This window comes from Camelus ferus, chromosome 2 (assembly GCF_009834535.1).
Source record: "Camelus ferus isolate YT-003-E chromosome 2, BCGSAC_Cfer_1.0, whole genome shotgun sequence".
Taxonomy (NCBI): Eukaryota; Metazoa; Chordata; class Mammalia; order Artiodactyla; family Camelidae; genus Camelus; species Camelus ferus.
The window spans coordinates 97919955-97937356 of NC_045697.1; the positions used below are offsets into that span (position 1 = coordinate 97919955).

The 17402-nt window shown below is 38.5% G+C and overlaps 1 protein-coding gene across 4 annotated transcripts in view; it reads right to left on the reverse strand.

Moving 5' to 3' along the window:
* Positions 1-17402, reverse strand: part of SLC7A11 (solute carrier family 7 member 11) — a 95296-nt gene that overhangs the window by 19781 nt on the left and 58113 nt on the right. For 2 of the 4 annotated variants that reach the window (XR_004313813.1, XM_032463545.1), the window contains exons 10-11: positions 16383-16532; positions 15002-15179 (exon numbers count right to left, since the gene is read on the reverse strand). Coding sequence is in view for 3 of the 4 variants with exons in the window: in XM_032463545.1 (XP_032319436.1) it covers positions 15002-15179; positions 16383-16532 (328 nt within the window). In the remaining variant the exon portion in view is untranslated. Of the gene's footprint in view, positions 1-1684; positions 3744-10406; positions 11905-15001; positions 15180-16382; positions 16533-17402 lie in introns of those variants that run through there. The other 2 variants (XM_006177035.3, XM_032463536.1) reach the window with 2 other exon arrangements.

Genomic DNA, 17402 nt, shown 5'->3' on the forward strand with positions numbered 1-17402 from the left:
TTTCTAAAAGAAAAAGTAATGGGGGTACTTTGATCTTTCTCACCGGGACAGATGCAGATTTTATAGGGTCAGAAGTATATATAATTTTGCTAATCTACTTTAGGAAAATTAATACAAAATTCCTAATGCAAAATTAAGTACAGGACCAGGGAAGGGGCATCTGTAAGTGAGGGGCACTGAAGCTTACATTTCATTAGTTTCTCAGGATAGCCACCTGTGTACAGCAGACCGTTTTTTAATACTTCTCTATCTATATTGCATTATAAACTAGACAAAAATATTGCTACCTCTAATCATATACTACCTTTCATTTCCAGCTACTCTGGACTTCAGTTTTCTGTCTTTTCATAATCTATGCTTCAATTATAAGAAATCAAATATTGGTCAAAGATGCTCCCTTTATCAGTCTGTATTACATTCATCTCAAATAGAGGTAAATGAATGAGTTTCCTGAAGACTGATTACAGTTCAACATAGAATTCCATTGAGTTATATAATTGTACTCTTGTTAACCATCTGTTGATATGTCAAATAGCAATTGGGAAAACAACCGTATCAGACACGAAGGACAATCTGGAAATTTGTTTCAATGTACTTATTTTAGTGTTAGAGAAACTACCACAAATTGCTAATGGAACCTAATAATCTGTCCTAATTTTGTGCTTGCAGGGGCCGAGGAGACACAGTACAAGCAGACACGCATATGTGTGCGTACACACATCTAACGTTTATGTTTGGTACCAGAGTTCAACATCTTTCCTAGGACAAATCTTTAATCTCCTAAAGAAAGACAAGAACAGGGTCTACTTCCAGCTGACCAGGACACCATTTATAACAGTTTTCTTCTTGTGATCAAAGAAAACTCTCAGAAAAATAATCTAATACCTTTAAAAAGGGGTCAAAAACATTTACTGAAATATTCACAATTGTGTAAGGAGAATCACTCCATTTTTTACATTAAACTGTTACAGCTTTGTAAGTCTTTACTAGATCTACTTAATTCATAATTAAATACTTGAGAATCTATGTACCAAAAAGCAGAACATTTGAAAATAGTATTCTACTTGTCTTGAATTATATTGGCCACTTTTATCATTTGTGTTATAATAAATTCATAAAATGTCTTTAAACATTTGAATAGGCACACTGGTACAAACATATCACATGTAGTAGTTCAATATATGAAAAAATATATATGAGAAAAAATTTTCTAAATATATGAGAAAAAAGTTACTTAGTATAAAAATACACATATGTGTAAAAATGTGCAGGAAAGTTTTCAAACTGGAATCTGCTTGACATAATACCATTCCAAATAAATGTTATGAGTATCAGTTTGGTGATTACATAAACCCTGTATCTTGTCATTATGTAACCCAAAAATAAGTTGAAATGGAACTTAATCCTCACCACTTAAAAAAAAATTATTGACTGACTTTCCATCTGGTTAAAGTAGTATTACAATGGCATTACAAATTTAACAATGTAAAAATCATTCTAAAAATGATGAAAATAATAAGGAATATGTAACCTAGTGAGCTTGTATAGTGATATATTTAAAGAGAAATTAAAACCAAAACTAAACAAATAAATAAAATGAGGAGACCTATTTGCCACTTTGATATAAGCACATTAACCTCTGGAGTAAGCAAGAACTATACACACTTCTCCATGAGACTTCACCTTTTTTTTTTTTTTTTTTTTCATTAGAAAAGAAAAAAACTCCAGAAGAGTGTGCTGATTTAGATTATATAGGCTTAGACTATAAAAAATAGGAATATAAAGGAAATCTATTTTTACCTCTAGCAACAAATTCATTTAGTGGAGACAGATATATACAAGTGGATATATGAAGTATAGATTACAGATCAAATTTTGAAAACCCTATGAAAACCCAAGGTAGAAGAAAAAGGAAGGAATTTTTATGAGTTCACTTAAAGAGCCAGAGGTAAGGTTTGGCTGAAAAATTTTCAATCTTGGATATATAATAAATTGAAATTAACTAAATTGAATTTTGAAATTGAAATTAATGAATTGAAAATTAATGAATTGGAATTGACTCAAATTATCATCATTTCTACTTTGATCAATTGTTTATGAACTCTACATCTGCTCTTAATGATTTTAATCAGTGTAATTCTTCCGAAAATTCTTCTTTTTCAAATAGACAAAAATTAAAGGATGAAAAATACTCTGGCTATAATTAACTATTTAATATGACATTTATGTAAATAATAGTTAACAAATTTCATCATTATATTATTCTTATTTGGAAATTCCACAATATTTTCTAAGCCTAACATAATAATACCCATCTGAATACACACACTTCATGCAGAGTTTCTCCTTCTTTCAGTGAACTTGTTATCAGTTACCTCTTTTACAATTTGAATGATAATTAAGGTGAGGCAATTACTGACAAAACCTAGATACAGTAGTGGTAAAATTTTTAGAAACAGTTGTAAATCTTACTTAGCAGTGACATTTCTTCCTTAACTTTTATGTAAATACATGCCTTTTCCTAACTGATATGGACAGTATTATCCAGAGATATTTTAACACAGTATAAAATGTATAAAGAAAATGTACAAACTGTCAAAATTCATCACCATGCAAAAATAGCTATGAAACTAAAAAACTGTTCAGAATTACTAACATTGCATATAGAACTACAGAGCTAGGCATAATATGTTGAGGATTCTGTTTCTTGGTGATTTTCTGTCTTATATTGATATTATAACTTGAAAACTTTTAAATGCACATATTTAGATACATTTACCAACGGGTAAATTATTAGTGAAACCACTGAATTGTGCTTAAGAGGCTTTAATTCCAGATTGACTATTGCTTTGCTCTCAAAAAGGTGTTATACATCCTTTCCTGATCAAATCAGTGGCTGTGAAATCAAAAGAGCACGTAACCACAGAGGTTTCTGATGATGAGTGAACAAAACCTAACATAAATTCTCAAAAACTTGTTTACTTAAACATAATTCCTGGATTTTCCTCATCAACAATAGCCCCTAGAAACTTGGCTTTAATATATATTTATTAAAATTTAGCATACCCTCTCTGTTCTTCGTTCAAAATTCTCTGGGTATAATAATATTAAAAGATGAGTAGTATCTAAGTTGATATCTGTGGGAAACAATGGAATGTCAATGTAAAACAAATTTCTTTCTTTCCTCTGTCTGTAATGATGACATACACTTTTTTTCCGCATAAGAAGAGAAAACACTTTTCACAGTACAGTTATCTACAGTATATAAAAATTGTTTCTACAAAACCCATATATACAGAAAACATCTCAGTCTTCAGTTTGAAGGTTCTTAGCCGTAAGACATTTACAGAGAAAGATCCCTAAAGTAATTGTCCATTCTCTAGTCTTTTTCCCTGACCTCATCTGGTAGGTATCAGGGACTCAAAAATCATGTGAACTTGTGGTATAACTGCCTATCAGCATTCTATAACTACACAGAGTTAAAACTAAATTTCTTAGAAACCAGCTAGTTTGAATACACTAGAAGACAGAAATAACTAATTTAGTCCATTCCCAAAGTTGCAATCCTCTGGATTTTCATAAAATGGAGTGAAGTTCCATTTTATTTTGTTTGTTTCAGCTCTTTGGGCAGAAACAAGGCCAAGGAGAGATTGCCAAGATTTCAAATGCATTAATTCATAATTTTTGGCAATCTTCTTCTGGTACAACTTCCAGTATTATTTGTAATGTTCTGGTTATCTTGTCTACAAAAAAATAAAGAAGAGAAATTAAAAATGCATAGAAATCAGAAATGTACAAAAAAACAGCAAAATGTGAATTATCTGGGGTTGAATACTGAAAACACGCAACTGCCTACTTCATAGAGCACTTTCAAGAATTATTTATTTCATTAGAACCCTATCATGTTCAATTAATGTATTTGTCACTTCTATACTTCCCATGATGGCTTCTCAGCAAGAATACATTAATATTTTGTATTCAAATAAGGACTTTTATTCATGAACCAGGGGGGACTGAAAATATTTTGAGACAATAGGACCAAGATATAAATAAATGTTCAAAAATACACTTCATATTCAGTCTAAAATTGGTTTGTTGCTTTTGCACCTAGAAGAATCAGAAGGATCACAATGTACTTTCTAGTCTCAAATGGGTAGTGTATTGAGCAAAACATCTTATCTCCTAGGGCCTTGTTTGCTTCATCTGCAGCAGGAGGGACTCAGGAATGACGTCAGCAAGATGGAGGGCTGGGAGGTCCCAACACTTACCTACTCCCCCCAAAATAAACAAACAGAAAAAACCCCAAGAGCAATGAACAGCTACAAATGGAAGAAAACAGTTCAGGGAAAGCTCTAGACAACACAGAAGCAGCAGCAAAAAACACCCAGCGGAGCTCACCAGTCAAGGATGGCCGCGTAGGAAAGTAAAGGAAGTATTCTGCCCACATCGTCCCATCTCCCAGTTAAGAGCTGCTGGGCACCAGGAGGGATCCTCTCAGAGGAAGCCCATCACAGGGGGAGAAGGAGAGCAGCAGGACCACAGCAAGCCTCACCATTTCGGTTGTTTGCAGCTTTTGGTACAGAGGGCTCTCAGTCTTCAGTGATGCTGACCCTAGCTGATGGAGTGGCCTGTGGTACCCCAACCTCCTCTGGACTACTCCCAGAGGCTGGAGCTGTTGCTGAGGTGAGACCTGCCCTCAGGGGGCCCAGTGTTTCTGTGCCCCACTCTCATGGACTGAGTACCACAGTCCATTGCCATATATGAGACCAGAGCTGTGACTGCTCTTTGCCTACCCACAGCCCCAGGATGGGGCCTTGCTCCACCATTAACAAGGCAACTTCCCTGACCAGAGTCCTGCCTCCAGGGTCCCAAGTCATGCTTTGGCTGCCATTATTGGGGCTGTGCTATTGCCTTGTGCCCCAACTCCCATGCCAGGTCAAGACTCAGAACTGTCATTGCTGAGGTGAGTTCTTACTGCCCTGAGTCCTGCCTCAAAGGTCCCAGGTCCTGGCTCTGACTGCCAGACATACTGCCCCTGCCCTGAACCTCACCTCTCCCTCGCCATGCCAGGTGGCACCTCTGAATTGTCATTGCTAGGGCCTTGCTGCCACTACTCTGTGCCCAGTTCCCTGAATCCCAACACATAGCTTTAACAAACAACTACTGGAGTTGGACTATTCTTCTCCTGCGTGTGTTCCCAGGGGGCTAGAGTTGAGACTGACCCACCATTGCCAGGTTGTGCTACTACTGCACCCTGCCTTCTGGGCCCAATCCACCACTGCACCATCATCCCAAGACCCTTGTCACTGCTGTGCAGTGACATCAGCACGAGTCACAGCAGTGAGCCCTTGAGACCCGGGTACCAGTTCCATTGGCACATGCCTGCGTTGTAGACACACGTGTCGCAGTCACAGCAAGGGCACCTATGCTCCATGACCGTGGCACTGTGCTAGTTCCATGTGTGCCTGACCCTAGGACCCCAGTTCCAATACTCCTCTGAGTGTCAGCACATCAGACCAGGCACTAAGAGGGGTCTCCTCAGCTAGAGCTTCCTCGTATGTGCAAAAAAAGTAGAGGAGAGCAAGAAGACCCCAGCAGCCTCAGCCTCTGAAAATCCTAGTAGCCCTACCTGCCACTGCAACCTGCAGGTCCTCTGTAACCTCAGCCATAAAAGTGTGGCCAATTTCAGCATCAGCCAATGGAGTGGCATGGAGACTACATCACTGTGCTTCCTCAGGAATCAAAGACACTGCATCCTACCCAGCAGGTGCTCCTACATCCACCTCTGGGGGGAAGTCTTTCCCTACTGGAGCCAGTCTGAAAAGACTGGAAGAGGTTACTACACCTTCTAATGCACAGGTATCAACAGAGATCCATCAGAAACATGAAAAAGCAAGGAAATATGACATCACCAAAGGAACGCAATATTACTCCAGTAACTAATCCTAAGGAAGTGGAGATCTGTGTTATCTGAAAAATAATTCAAAAGAATGATTTGAAGGCAGCTCAGCAATATGCAAGAGAACACAAATAGATAAATCAATGAACTCAGGAAACAATATACAAACAAAATGGGAAATTCAGCAAAGAAATAGAAATCATAAAAACAACCAATCAGAAATTCTGGAGCTGAAGAATACAATGAATGAAATGAAAAAATGTGATAGCTTCAACAATAGGCTCCGTCAGACAAAAGAAAGATCTGTGACCTTCAAGACAGATCTCTTGATATTATCCAGACAGAGGAGAATAAAGAAACTAGAGTAAAAGAATGAAGAAAGCCTACATGAACCATGGAACATGATCAAGAGAAACAACATCCATATTACGGGAGTCCCAGAAGGAGAAGAGAAGGAGAAAGGTCCAGAAAACTTCTTTTAAAACACAATATCTGAAAACTCAAATCTGGGAAGAGATATAGCCATCAAAGTACAGGAAGCTCAAAGACCCCCAAACAGATTCAACCCAAAGAGATCTTCACTGAGATGCATTAAAAGAAAGCTCTCAAAAATCAAAGACAAAGAGGAAATTTTAAAAGTAGCAAAAGAAAAAAGAATCATCACATATGAGGGAATCCTGATCAGGCTATCAGGAGATTTCTCAGCAGAAATTTGACAGATGATATATTCAAAGTGTTCACAGGAAAAAACTGCCATCAAGAATACTTTACTAGAAAAGCTGTCAGATAGCACTGAAGGAGATAAAGACTTTCCAAGACCAAAAAAAGCTGAGGGAATTTGTAGCCATTAGACCTGCCCTACAAGAAATGCTAAAAGGAGTTCTTTAAACTGAAATAAAAACATGCTAATCAGTAACATGAAAATATATGAAAGTATGAAAAAGAGGGAATGCTTCCAAACTCATTTTATGAGCAGTACCCTGATACTAAATCCAGACAAAGACACTATAAGAAAACAGCATTACAGACCAATATCCCTGATGAATATAGATGCCAAAATTCTCAACAAAATATTAGCAATCCAAATTCAACAGCACATTAAACAGATCATTTACCATGATCAAGTGGGATTTATCTCTGGAATGCAAGGATTCATTCTAGTACTAGAAGTTCTAGCCAGAGCAATTAGGTAGAAAAAGAAATAAAAGGTATCCATATCAGAAAGGAAGAAGTAAAATGATCTCTGTTCAACAATGACAGATTTTATATACAGAAAGCCCCAAAGACCATTAAAAAACTGTTAGAACTAATAAATGAATTCAATAAAATTACAGGATAGAAAATCAACATACAGAAATTAGTTGTATTTCTATACATTAACAATGAATTAGCTGAAAGAGAATTTAGAAAACAAACCCATTTATAATAGCATCAAAAATTAAAATGTCTTAATCAGGAAGTTTAATCAGGGAGGTGAAAAACATACACAAAAAGCTTTAACACTTTAATGAAAGAAACTGAAGACTCTAGCCAATAGAAAGATATCCTGTGTTCCGAAGTTGGAAGAAGTAATGTGAAAATGTCCATATGACCCAAAGAGATCTAGAGGTTCAATGCAATCCCAATCCCAATCCCAATTCCAATGACATTTTTCACAGAAATAGCAGAAAATCACTCTAAAATTTGTCTGGAACCACAAAGTAATCCTAAGGAAGAAGGACAAAGCTGGTGGCATTCCAATATCTGATTTCAAGCTATCTTACAAAGTTATAGTAATCAAAACAGTATGGTACTGGCATAAAAGCAGGCATATAGGTAAGTGGAACAGAATGGAGAGCCCAGACCATACACATAGTGCACTAACAAGGGTGCCAAGAACACACAATAGGAAGGACAGTTTCTTCAATAAATGGTAATTGGGAAAACTAGATGCATTCTACATGCAAAAGAATGAAACTGAACTCCTATTTTATACTCACAAAAATTAACTTGAAATGGATCAAAGATTTAAATGTAAGATCTAAAACCATAAAGCTCCTAGAAGAAAACATAAGGGAAAGATCCTTGATATTGGTCTAGGAAATGATTGCTTGGATAAGTCACCAGAAGCACAGGCAACAAAAACTAAAATAAAGTATGACTACATTAAACTAAAACGCTTCTGCACAGCAAATAATCCAAAAATTAAAAAGACAACCTGAAGAATGGGAGAAAATATTTGCAAACCATACATCTGATAAGGGACTACAATCCAAAATATATAAAGAATTCACAAGTCAATAGCCAAAGAGAAGATAATCCAATTTAAAAATTGACAAAAGACCTGAATAGATATTTTTCCAAAGAAGATATACAAATGGCCAACAGGTGTATGCAAAGATGTTCAACATCAATAATCATCAGGAAAAATGCAAATCAAAACCATAATAAAATATCACCTTCACCTGTTAGGATGGCTTTTATCAAAAAGATGAGAGATAATAAATGGTGAGGATGTGGAGGAAAAGGAATATTTATACACTGTTGGTGGGAATGTGAATCAGTACAGCCAATGTGGAAAACAGAACGGTGGTTCCTCAAAATCTTAAAAATTGAACTACCATATGATCTAGCCATCCCATTCCTAGGTATGTATCCAAAGGAATTGAAATCAGTATCTCAGATGTACACCCATGCTCATTCACTGTAGCATCACTAACAGCCAAGATAAGGAAACAGCTTAAATGTCCATCAACAGAAGAATGCAAAAAGAAGATATAGTACGTATACCACATCTGGAATATTACTCAGCCATAAGAAAGAAAGAAATCCTGTCATTTGCAACAACATGGGTGGACCTGGAAGACATTATGCTAAGTGACATAAGTCAGAGACAAATACTGTATGATACTATGTGTGGAATCTAAAAAAACTGAAGTTATGAAAACAGAGGGGACTGGTGGTCACCAGAGGCTAGAAGGTGGGGAAATTAAAGAGATGTTGCTTAGGGGTATAAACTTACAACCAATAAATAAATAAATTCTGGAGCTCTAAATAAATAACATATTTATTTAATAAGGCTCTATTATAAAAGTTGCTAAGAGACTAAATCTTAACTGTTCTTGATAAGAACAAAAGAAATGATAAATATGTGACATGATAAGGCATTAGCTAATGCTAATATAGTATCATATTGCAATAAATAAATATATCAAGTAAATACATCTTATATCTTAATGTTATGTGTCAACTATACCTCAAAAAATTAATAAATAAAGAATGAGGGATTTGCACTAGAATACTGATTCTCAAAGTATAATCCCCAGGCCAGCAACATTACAATCACCTGAGATATTAGAAATGCAGTTTTTCAAGCCCCATTCTAGACATATTGAATTAGAAACTGAAGGTAGGTCCCAGAGATCTGTCATTCTGACAGACACTAAAATGTCTGAACCACTGGGCTTGACAACTTCTAAGGTCATTTTATCTGGGCAGTCTTAGAACCTGTGACTCTTGTTTCCTGAGATACTAGTTCTTGTTCACCTCTTGTCTTTGTAATCAGTCCCTACAGAACCTCTGCAGCCCCCAAGCGTCTATTGTCTTGATGGTTTCAGACCCACATCATCTCTCATCCAGACACGCCACCTTTTTCCTCTTTTGTGACTTGTCATCTGTGGTAGTCCCTTTCCAGCAATATTTAACACCACTAAAAAAGGTATGTTTTTCATCCTTCACAACAGTGTTCCCTGAAGTTGTTTTCGTCAGCATACTGATTTTTATAATATACATTCATTATAAAGGACCTACCACAATTTTGTCAAGTGGTAAACTATATGTAAATGTTCCTTGAATAAATTATATTTTGTCACAGTCCACTCTACATTGAGATGTATGTGGAGCACAGGGGAACACTCAGGAGTGACACAAGTTCATGTTTACGGAGAAGGGAAGTGATCAAATTATTCTAGAAAAATAGAATGTGGAAAAAGGAAATATCAATCAACAGCCAGGGAGATGTGGCTTTTGCAGGCAGAGAAAGAGCTAGGGCTACCTGAGAGGTTGAAACAACAAGAGGTCTGCCAGGGTCAGATGCAAAGCAGTGGCATTAAACTGATAGACTTTGCAGCCCCTCCTCTGGAGAAGTCCTGCCGTAGTTACCTGAACTCATCTCCACAACTCCTGCCTTTCTTGAGTGTGTGTGTGTGTGTGTGTGTGTGTAACTATTCATGCATTGGTCTACCAAGATTTCTCTTTTTTTCCCCCATAACTGCCTTTTTATTGAAATATAGTCAGTTTACAATGTGTCAATTTCTGGTGTGCAGCATAATGTTTCAGTCATACATATACATACATATATTCCTTTTCCTATTCTTTTTCATTCTAAGTTACTCCAAGATATTGGATATAGTTCCCTATGCGACACACAGTAGAAACTTGTTGTTTATCTATTTTATATATAGTAGTTAGTATCTACAAATCCTGAACTCCCAATTTATCCCTTCCCACCCCCTTCCCCTCTGGTAACCAGCAGTTTGTTTTCTCTGTCTGTGAGTCTGTTTCTGTTTTGTAAATACAACTGCCTTTTATATGCAGCATCTGCTCCTCCATGTCCATAACAAAAGCCTTTTCCAAAAGCGTGTTTGGTATTCTGGAGCACGCCCCTCCCCAGGGCCCTTTGCTTTCTTAAGACATCTGACTTTACCCAGGTCACAACACTGCATGGGTTCCAGACAGAGGGAGAGCCACTTAAGAGACCCTGTTGCTTCCCTCGTGCCACGTTCCTCTTCCTGAGAGCTCACTTTGGATCTTCTATTCAGGAGCACATTGGGGCCCAGGAATCTCTCTTCTGGTTCTGCATATGCAGTCCCTTCTTTGCCCTTATGGTCCACCAGCTCTGATGACAGTCTCTCCTGTGGCTTTCTTATGCTCCCTCTTGGGATCTCGAGATTTAAATAATTTTCATAACGGAGGTATGAGCAGAGTGATTGATTTTGGCTCTGAGTAGCTGCTGGAGTCATGCCAACTTTTCCTCGCAGGCTATCTCCAGCCACGGGGCCAGGCAGGTGTGCTCAGCAGACCCAAGTAAGCCTCTGAGGAAGCTTCCTGCTTGTCTAGGAAAACTTCAGATCATGTGGCCTCCAACTACATCTCTAGTAATAGAAGGCCTTTGGCTCTGGGGACAACCAGCCCCATGATAATATTTCTCTAAATAAAATTGAGCCATTGAATCTCATTTGTTGTCGTCAGTTAGGTAAGCTGTAAGACCAGATAGCCACTGTAGTGTTTTTAGATTTGCTTTTCATGTTCCGCAGTTGTTCCCGAAATCAGCTGAAACAACTACTGACCTTGCAAAATCTGATTTATCCAGTCGCACCCAGTATGAGCACAGGAACTACAGCCAGAATTGAATGAGCCTGTGAAGTCTGAGCACAAAACCCATCTTTCCCAGAAATCACAATAAGAATAAATAGTATCTGTTTTTGTTTTTTTTTTTTAAACCTTCACAACCTCTTCCCATGCATGGTCCCATTTTACCTTACCATGAAGATGATTTGGGCTCCTAACTAATGTAGGCAAGCTTAACTCATTTAAAACATTGCACGCAGTCTCCCTGAAAAGGTTGTCAAATGTATTCATTCAGCAGCTTTCAGTGAAGCATCATAAACGAACTTATCATGACACACTGTATGCAGTACATGCTTTTAGGACTCTGGTTCTTCTACAAAATCGTTGTCCACGATGATGCACTGTAGTCACTCTGCCTGTGCTGCCCAGTACGATTCTTCATAACTAAAGATTTTGTTTAAATACAGCTGTCCTCCGTATCTTGCCCCGAGCCAGAGGGACCAGCTCCCAGCCTCTCCTACGAACTCTCAGCTGTGACGGGCTTTGGCTGATCCAGAGAGGCAGCCAAGTAAATCGGCTGCTGTGAGCCGGGGTCGGGCAGGTCTAGCTCTCTCCACGCATTTGAGTCTGTCAGTGGGGTATCTGCCCCATTTCCCTTGGGTGGGAAGCTCGTGTTTCTACAAATAAATAAATAAATAAAGAGCGATCCAGAAGAATTAAGCACTCTGTCACAGATGGTGGGAAAAAAGCTCTCTGTGTATCCTATTCCCTTAAGAGCACATTTTCTTTTCTTCCTAGGGATGCTATCAAACGAAACGTGGTTCAATACTGGCATCCTGTGGCCAGAGAAATTCATCAAATCTCTGAAACTTGCAGCTCCTCGGGTTCTGAACATTCTCTGGCTATCTGAACTCAGCAAGCTGGCTCCGTTTTCTGAATGCTGTTCAGTGACCTTGCGTCTTTTTAATGGAAGCGCCCCAAGTAAGATGTATTTTGATAAACTATCATTTCACAGGCCTGATCTGATCATGTATAGTAGGGTGAAGATAAGTGATCATACCGAGGCTGAAGAATGTTCCCCCACTAAACAATCTAAGGGTAAATCTGAGCACATTGCTTCAAGCAGAGGCTCCCTGCCCTCCAAGTACACACTGAGTTTCTCCTAACAACACGGAGGTAGTCGGGCGAAGAGGCGAGGTGGGGTTCAGGACTCTGCTGTGTGGTGTGTCTGTGTGTGTGTGTTTTGTTTTGGCCAAAGGCTAGGAAATACTTGCTACTGCTGCAATAAATATGAATTTTCTTTATTTTACTCCAAGAATGCTGCCTAAGAGGAAAATCAAACAAAATTACGGAGGAGTGCTGCTTTTTGCAAACTCACTTTCAAGGCAGCTATAAAGATAAAGGGTTACAATGATCGCAGTTTAAAGGCAGAATTGCCATGCTCCCTGGTAAGACTCGATGGCATTGTCGAAAACCAAATAACCATTATGGGACCACTGCATTGCTGCCACTTTCGCAAATAGCTAACACTAAATTTGGAGTCCTTGGAGATGTTCAAAATGTCATTGGAGACAGAAAAATAACAGAAAACTTCAAAATTACGTGAGCATGGAAAAACACCAAAGAAGGAGCAAGTGGAAAACCTGTAGTGGATATACACTAGCAAAGAAAGGGGACAAAATACGCACATGTTAGCAAAAGGGAAGAATTTTTAGCGTTGGCTGACTACCAACAGGAGGGCCAAAAAGCCGCACAAGTGGGAAAGAACAAGGAATCTGTTCTTTTATCGTGCTCTCTCTCACTGTAGTCCACCTCCAGGGCTAGCTCTTTCTTCCTAAATCCTCATGGTTTTCCACACGCTCTGGGGTTTTAATTATCTCCTAGCCAGGATCTGAGATTGACACAAACCTCACAGTTTTGAGTACTAATCTGCCCTGAACATCGGTAATGAGCAATCCTAATGATAAATATTGTTTAACAAGCCTTGGGTATTTTTTGTGTGTGTGTTTGTTTGTTTACAGAAAAGGCTCTTTATTTAGTGCCTACAATAGAGAAAACATAACTAAAAACATTCTACCAAAAAAACTGGTATGATTTAACAAGAAACAGAGATTAAATTCCCTGCTAGGCAACCAGCGTGCCTGTGTTAGCCTTAAAGAAACTAACTTTTATAGTAATGCTTCTTTGGGGAACAGTGTTGCCAGCTAGGAAATGAAATTCATGTACAAATAGTAGCATAAGGTCTAAAGATACCAAATATCAATTAAAAGCTCAGAAAGAGTAGTAGCAGAAGTCTATTTTAAATGACCAGCTTCTAAGTGAGTTTGTGTAGCACACTAGAGATGCAGTATGTCTACAAAGTTGGGTTTTGTTTTTCTATTTTTAGTAACACTGACATTATTTATTAATAATTTTACCAGCAATCTCCCTGAACATTTTACTGGGCTTTTAAACATTAATGATGGTAAAGTCAGTAAATTAAAATGAATGAGAAGAAAAGTTGATCTTCAAAGTCACCAAACTCACCCATAAGAACATATCTGCTCCTCTGGATATATTTTTTAACCTCTCTCTCTCTTCCCCCAGGCACCCAATCTAAAAAGAGCATGAATCTGAAGTCCAGCGGATGTGGGTTCACATCCAAGCTCAATGGTTTAAAATCTACACACTCAAAAATAAATTCCCATCTCCCTGAGCCCTGGTTTTCCCAATAAACCAACTCACACGTGGGTCTCGTGGAGGACTGAATGAGATGATGATGTAAGAGAAGGATCTTGCTTGGAAGAGCCCCTGACAGCGGGAGAGGCCTTCAGCAGAGGCTTTTCTTAAGCACCCTTCCTACTTATTAATTTCCTGTATTTTCTCCTCTTCCAACTCACCTGGTCACCAAGCTCTGTTGGTTTTTCTTCTTTACTTTTTCTCACTTTCTCTCGGACCCTGCCAACATTCCCTATGTTCAGACTCTCCTCAGTTCTTGTAGAATTACTGGGGTAAGCACCAATCTCTATTCTCCAGAATGTCTTTAGCCTCGTGCTCTCTAATCCATCCTCACTGTCTCCCCACCAAGACAACTTTTATAAAGTACAAACTGCCTAAGTTTGAATTCTAGGCCTTCTCCGTACTATCTGCAGGACTTGGAATACGTCACGTGGATTCTCCCACACCAGAACTCAAAACCTATGAAATGGGGCTCATGTTTTCTACCTCAGAAAGTTGTTTGAAGGATTAAATAAGGTCATATATGGGCTAATACACAGAAATCACTCAATAACTCTGAGCTGTTACTCTCCTTGTGTTGTTCTTACCATTCTTATGACCCCCAGTGAGTCACCAATAGGGTAGTGTTACACTCATGATATTTAAGATTTTTGCAGGCTCCACCTAACTCCCCACCAAATCTCATATCACTCATCAAAGTGTATGTTATCATATAGAATCAATAAACTGCGTTCAACCCAGAATAAAAATAATCAGGTTAGTAAGGGAATCAGAAGAACAATTAAGTCAGTTACAGAACTGCTGATGAAATTCTACCTAAAAATTAATTAAAGCAACTCAAACTAAATATCCTGAAAGGATTCAGTGGCCCAACCCTAAACATCCTTCCTGCCTTTTCTTCTACCAGTTTTAATCAGAATGCAGGAATGTATTCAAACTAGCAATTTCCCCACTGGTATTTTCAAACTTTAAGGTATGAGTGTGGCAGATGTACACAGAGATGAGTTTTCTACAGCCTGGTTTCTCAAAGGTCCAGGAACCGGTTAAAAGTCTTACCTGACATTCTTCTAAACCACTTAGGTTTCTTGTCCCATATAATAAAGAGATAGTAGGCAGGGACCCCGGTCAGAGTGATGATGAAACCAATCCCTGTACTAAATGGGTCCGAATAAAGGGAAAGGGCGACCATGAAGAGACACGTGAAGGAAAACAAGGCTGGGATGAACAGCGGCACCTGGAACAGCACAGATGAAAATCATTTCAAAGAGGGTTCAAGAGGAGCCCATCAGTCACGTGATCACGTGATAACGCTCTGGTCATGTGACCAGGTGACAGGCACCATCCTATCTTGCTGTAGTTAGTACCAAAATCTCTTGCACAGGGCACAGAGAATGTATTCAACATATTCCTTTAAATTTTTAACAAAATCTTTGGCAAGAACAAAATCTAAGGATAAATAAGTATATTGCATTCAAGATGTTCTGTTTGAATTATTTTCCTCATTAAGAACCATTATGATTTATGGTTTGGATTTTAAAAGATTGGTTCTTTGGTCATGATGATTAGAATCCACTTTAATGGAGAGCCAAGAGCACGGGCTGCTTGTTACACATTATTGATTTTCTGTTGGAGACTCACAAGACGACCCAACAGGGATAAAACAGGCCAACTCCTATTCAACCACTAATAAAGATGTTGCCAGCATTAGGCAATGAATATAATTAGAAAGAAATTCTGACAACATGACTGACAACATTATCTGTGTTATTTCTTAAAAGCAAATAAAAAGTGAGGTCAAATCAATCCCTGAACATTCAAGGCTGAAGGTGACAAGAAGCATATTCGTCAGCTCTCCCGAAAGGAAATGCTTCATTATGGCAAATGGACATTCTATTAAGTGGTAAATTCAAACAGCTTCGCCTTCCCTGGACACTTCACATTTCTATTCCTTCTGGAGTGTATCATGCAGAAAAAAGGCCATGTAATAAGTCATAACATTTAAGAATACTTAAAATGCCACTTCCTAAAGCAGCAGGCTTTTTAGAGTTTTAATCAGTGAGGATTCCACACGAATCTGCCTCACTCTCAGCGTGGCCACCACAACTATTCAGCTTAAAGAAAGAAGCATCCCAGACCTTGAGCAGATCAGGTCGTCAGACACATTTACAAAAAATCCACATAATGAACATTGTATATTAACACCCCCACTTTCCAAAACATGACATGCAAAGTTCAGTCCCTCGCTTGAACAAGTGGGTGAACTATTTTTCCAAACTAAAATAAATCCAATATAAAGGCACTACCTGCAAGAGTTAAACATTTTATTCCAGAGGGATGCTGTCCTCCGCCCAAGCTCCACGTCATCAAGTTATGACACAGGGAGGACTGGGTGTTAGGAGGAAGATTTATGTAAACCCGTCAAGATCGCTGAGGTTACCTTGAAAGGACGATGCATATCTGGGCGTTTGTATCGAAGATAAATCAGCCCAGCAACTGCCAGCCCAATAAAAAGCCACCTGGCAAAACTGAGGAAATTCAAGAGACTGTAGAGGTCCCCAGAGAAGAGCATTATCATGGTCAAAGGGTGCTGAGGGGAAGGAAGAGAAAAATCACACTCAGTGAGTTAAAAGAGAACACAGGTGATCACAAGCACTAACATCGCTACACATCCTTATTATCCTTTCAAATGATTATTTATAAAGATAAACTGCCGTCATGATTAAAAACTTATATTCAACTAACCCTCAGCTATATCCTGCTCTGGTATTCTCTCACACACAAATACGGATGCTTTATTTTGAGTAGTTTTTCATTTGAGTTAAGAGAATATGTTTCCAAAGAACGAAAACACAGGATACTCAATGACTGAAAATGTAAAGGCTCAGAGATTGAGATGATTAATAAATAACCAACAATAAAAAGCAAAAGTGCATCCAATTAAAAAATTTGCAGAACACTCTGCAGATGGTTTCTGATGAGCTCTTGGCTATGCACACACAGGATATACAGCCACTTCGAGGTGACTCTATGGTCACCTGAATGCAAAACGTTGACCTTTTCTTCCTCGACACTTACTCTCCCCGTGTGCTTGCCACGTGTGACCCTCGAGACCGCGGAAAAGAAGGGAGTGCAGAGATCAGCATAGCAAGTCCCTACAGCTGCACATACCAAGGACGGCATGACTGATAGTGGAGGCTTAAAATGAAAGCCCTCTGCACCCAGTAATACATTCTGTTCCCACCAGTGATGTAAACGTCCAGATTCCACACAGAGAGTACTCATACCTTACAAAGAAATTTCAAGGAAACATTTTGAAACAAATTAAGTGCATGGGAAAAAAAGTGTCGGATGCATTCTATGGCACTCCTGACAGCAGATTCCATTTGAGAAAAATGTTACAAAATGGTAGGTAAAAATGAACGTAACGTTGCCAATGGGGATTTGAGGACTTTTACAC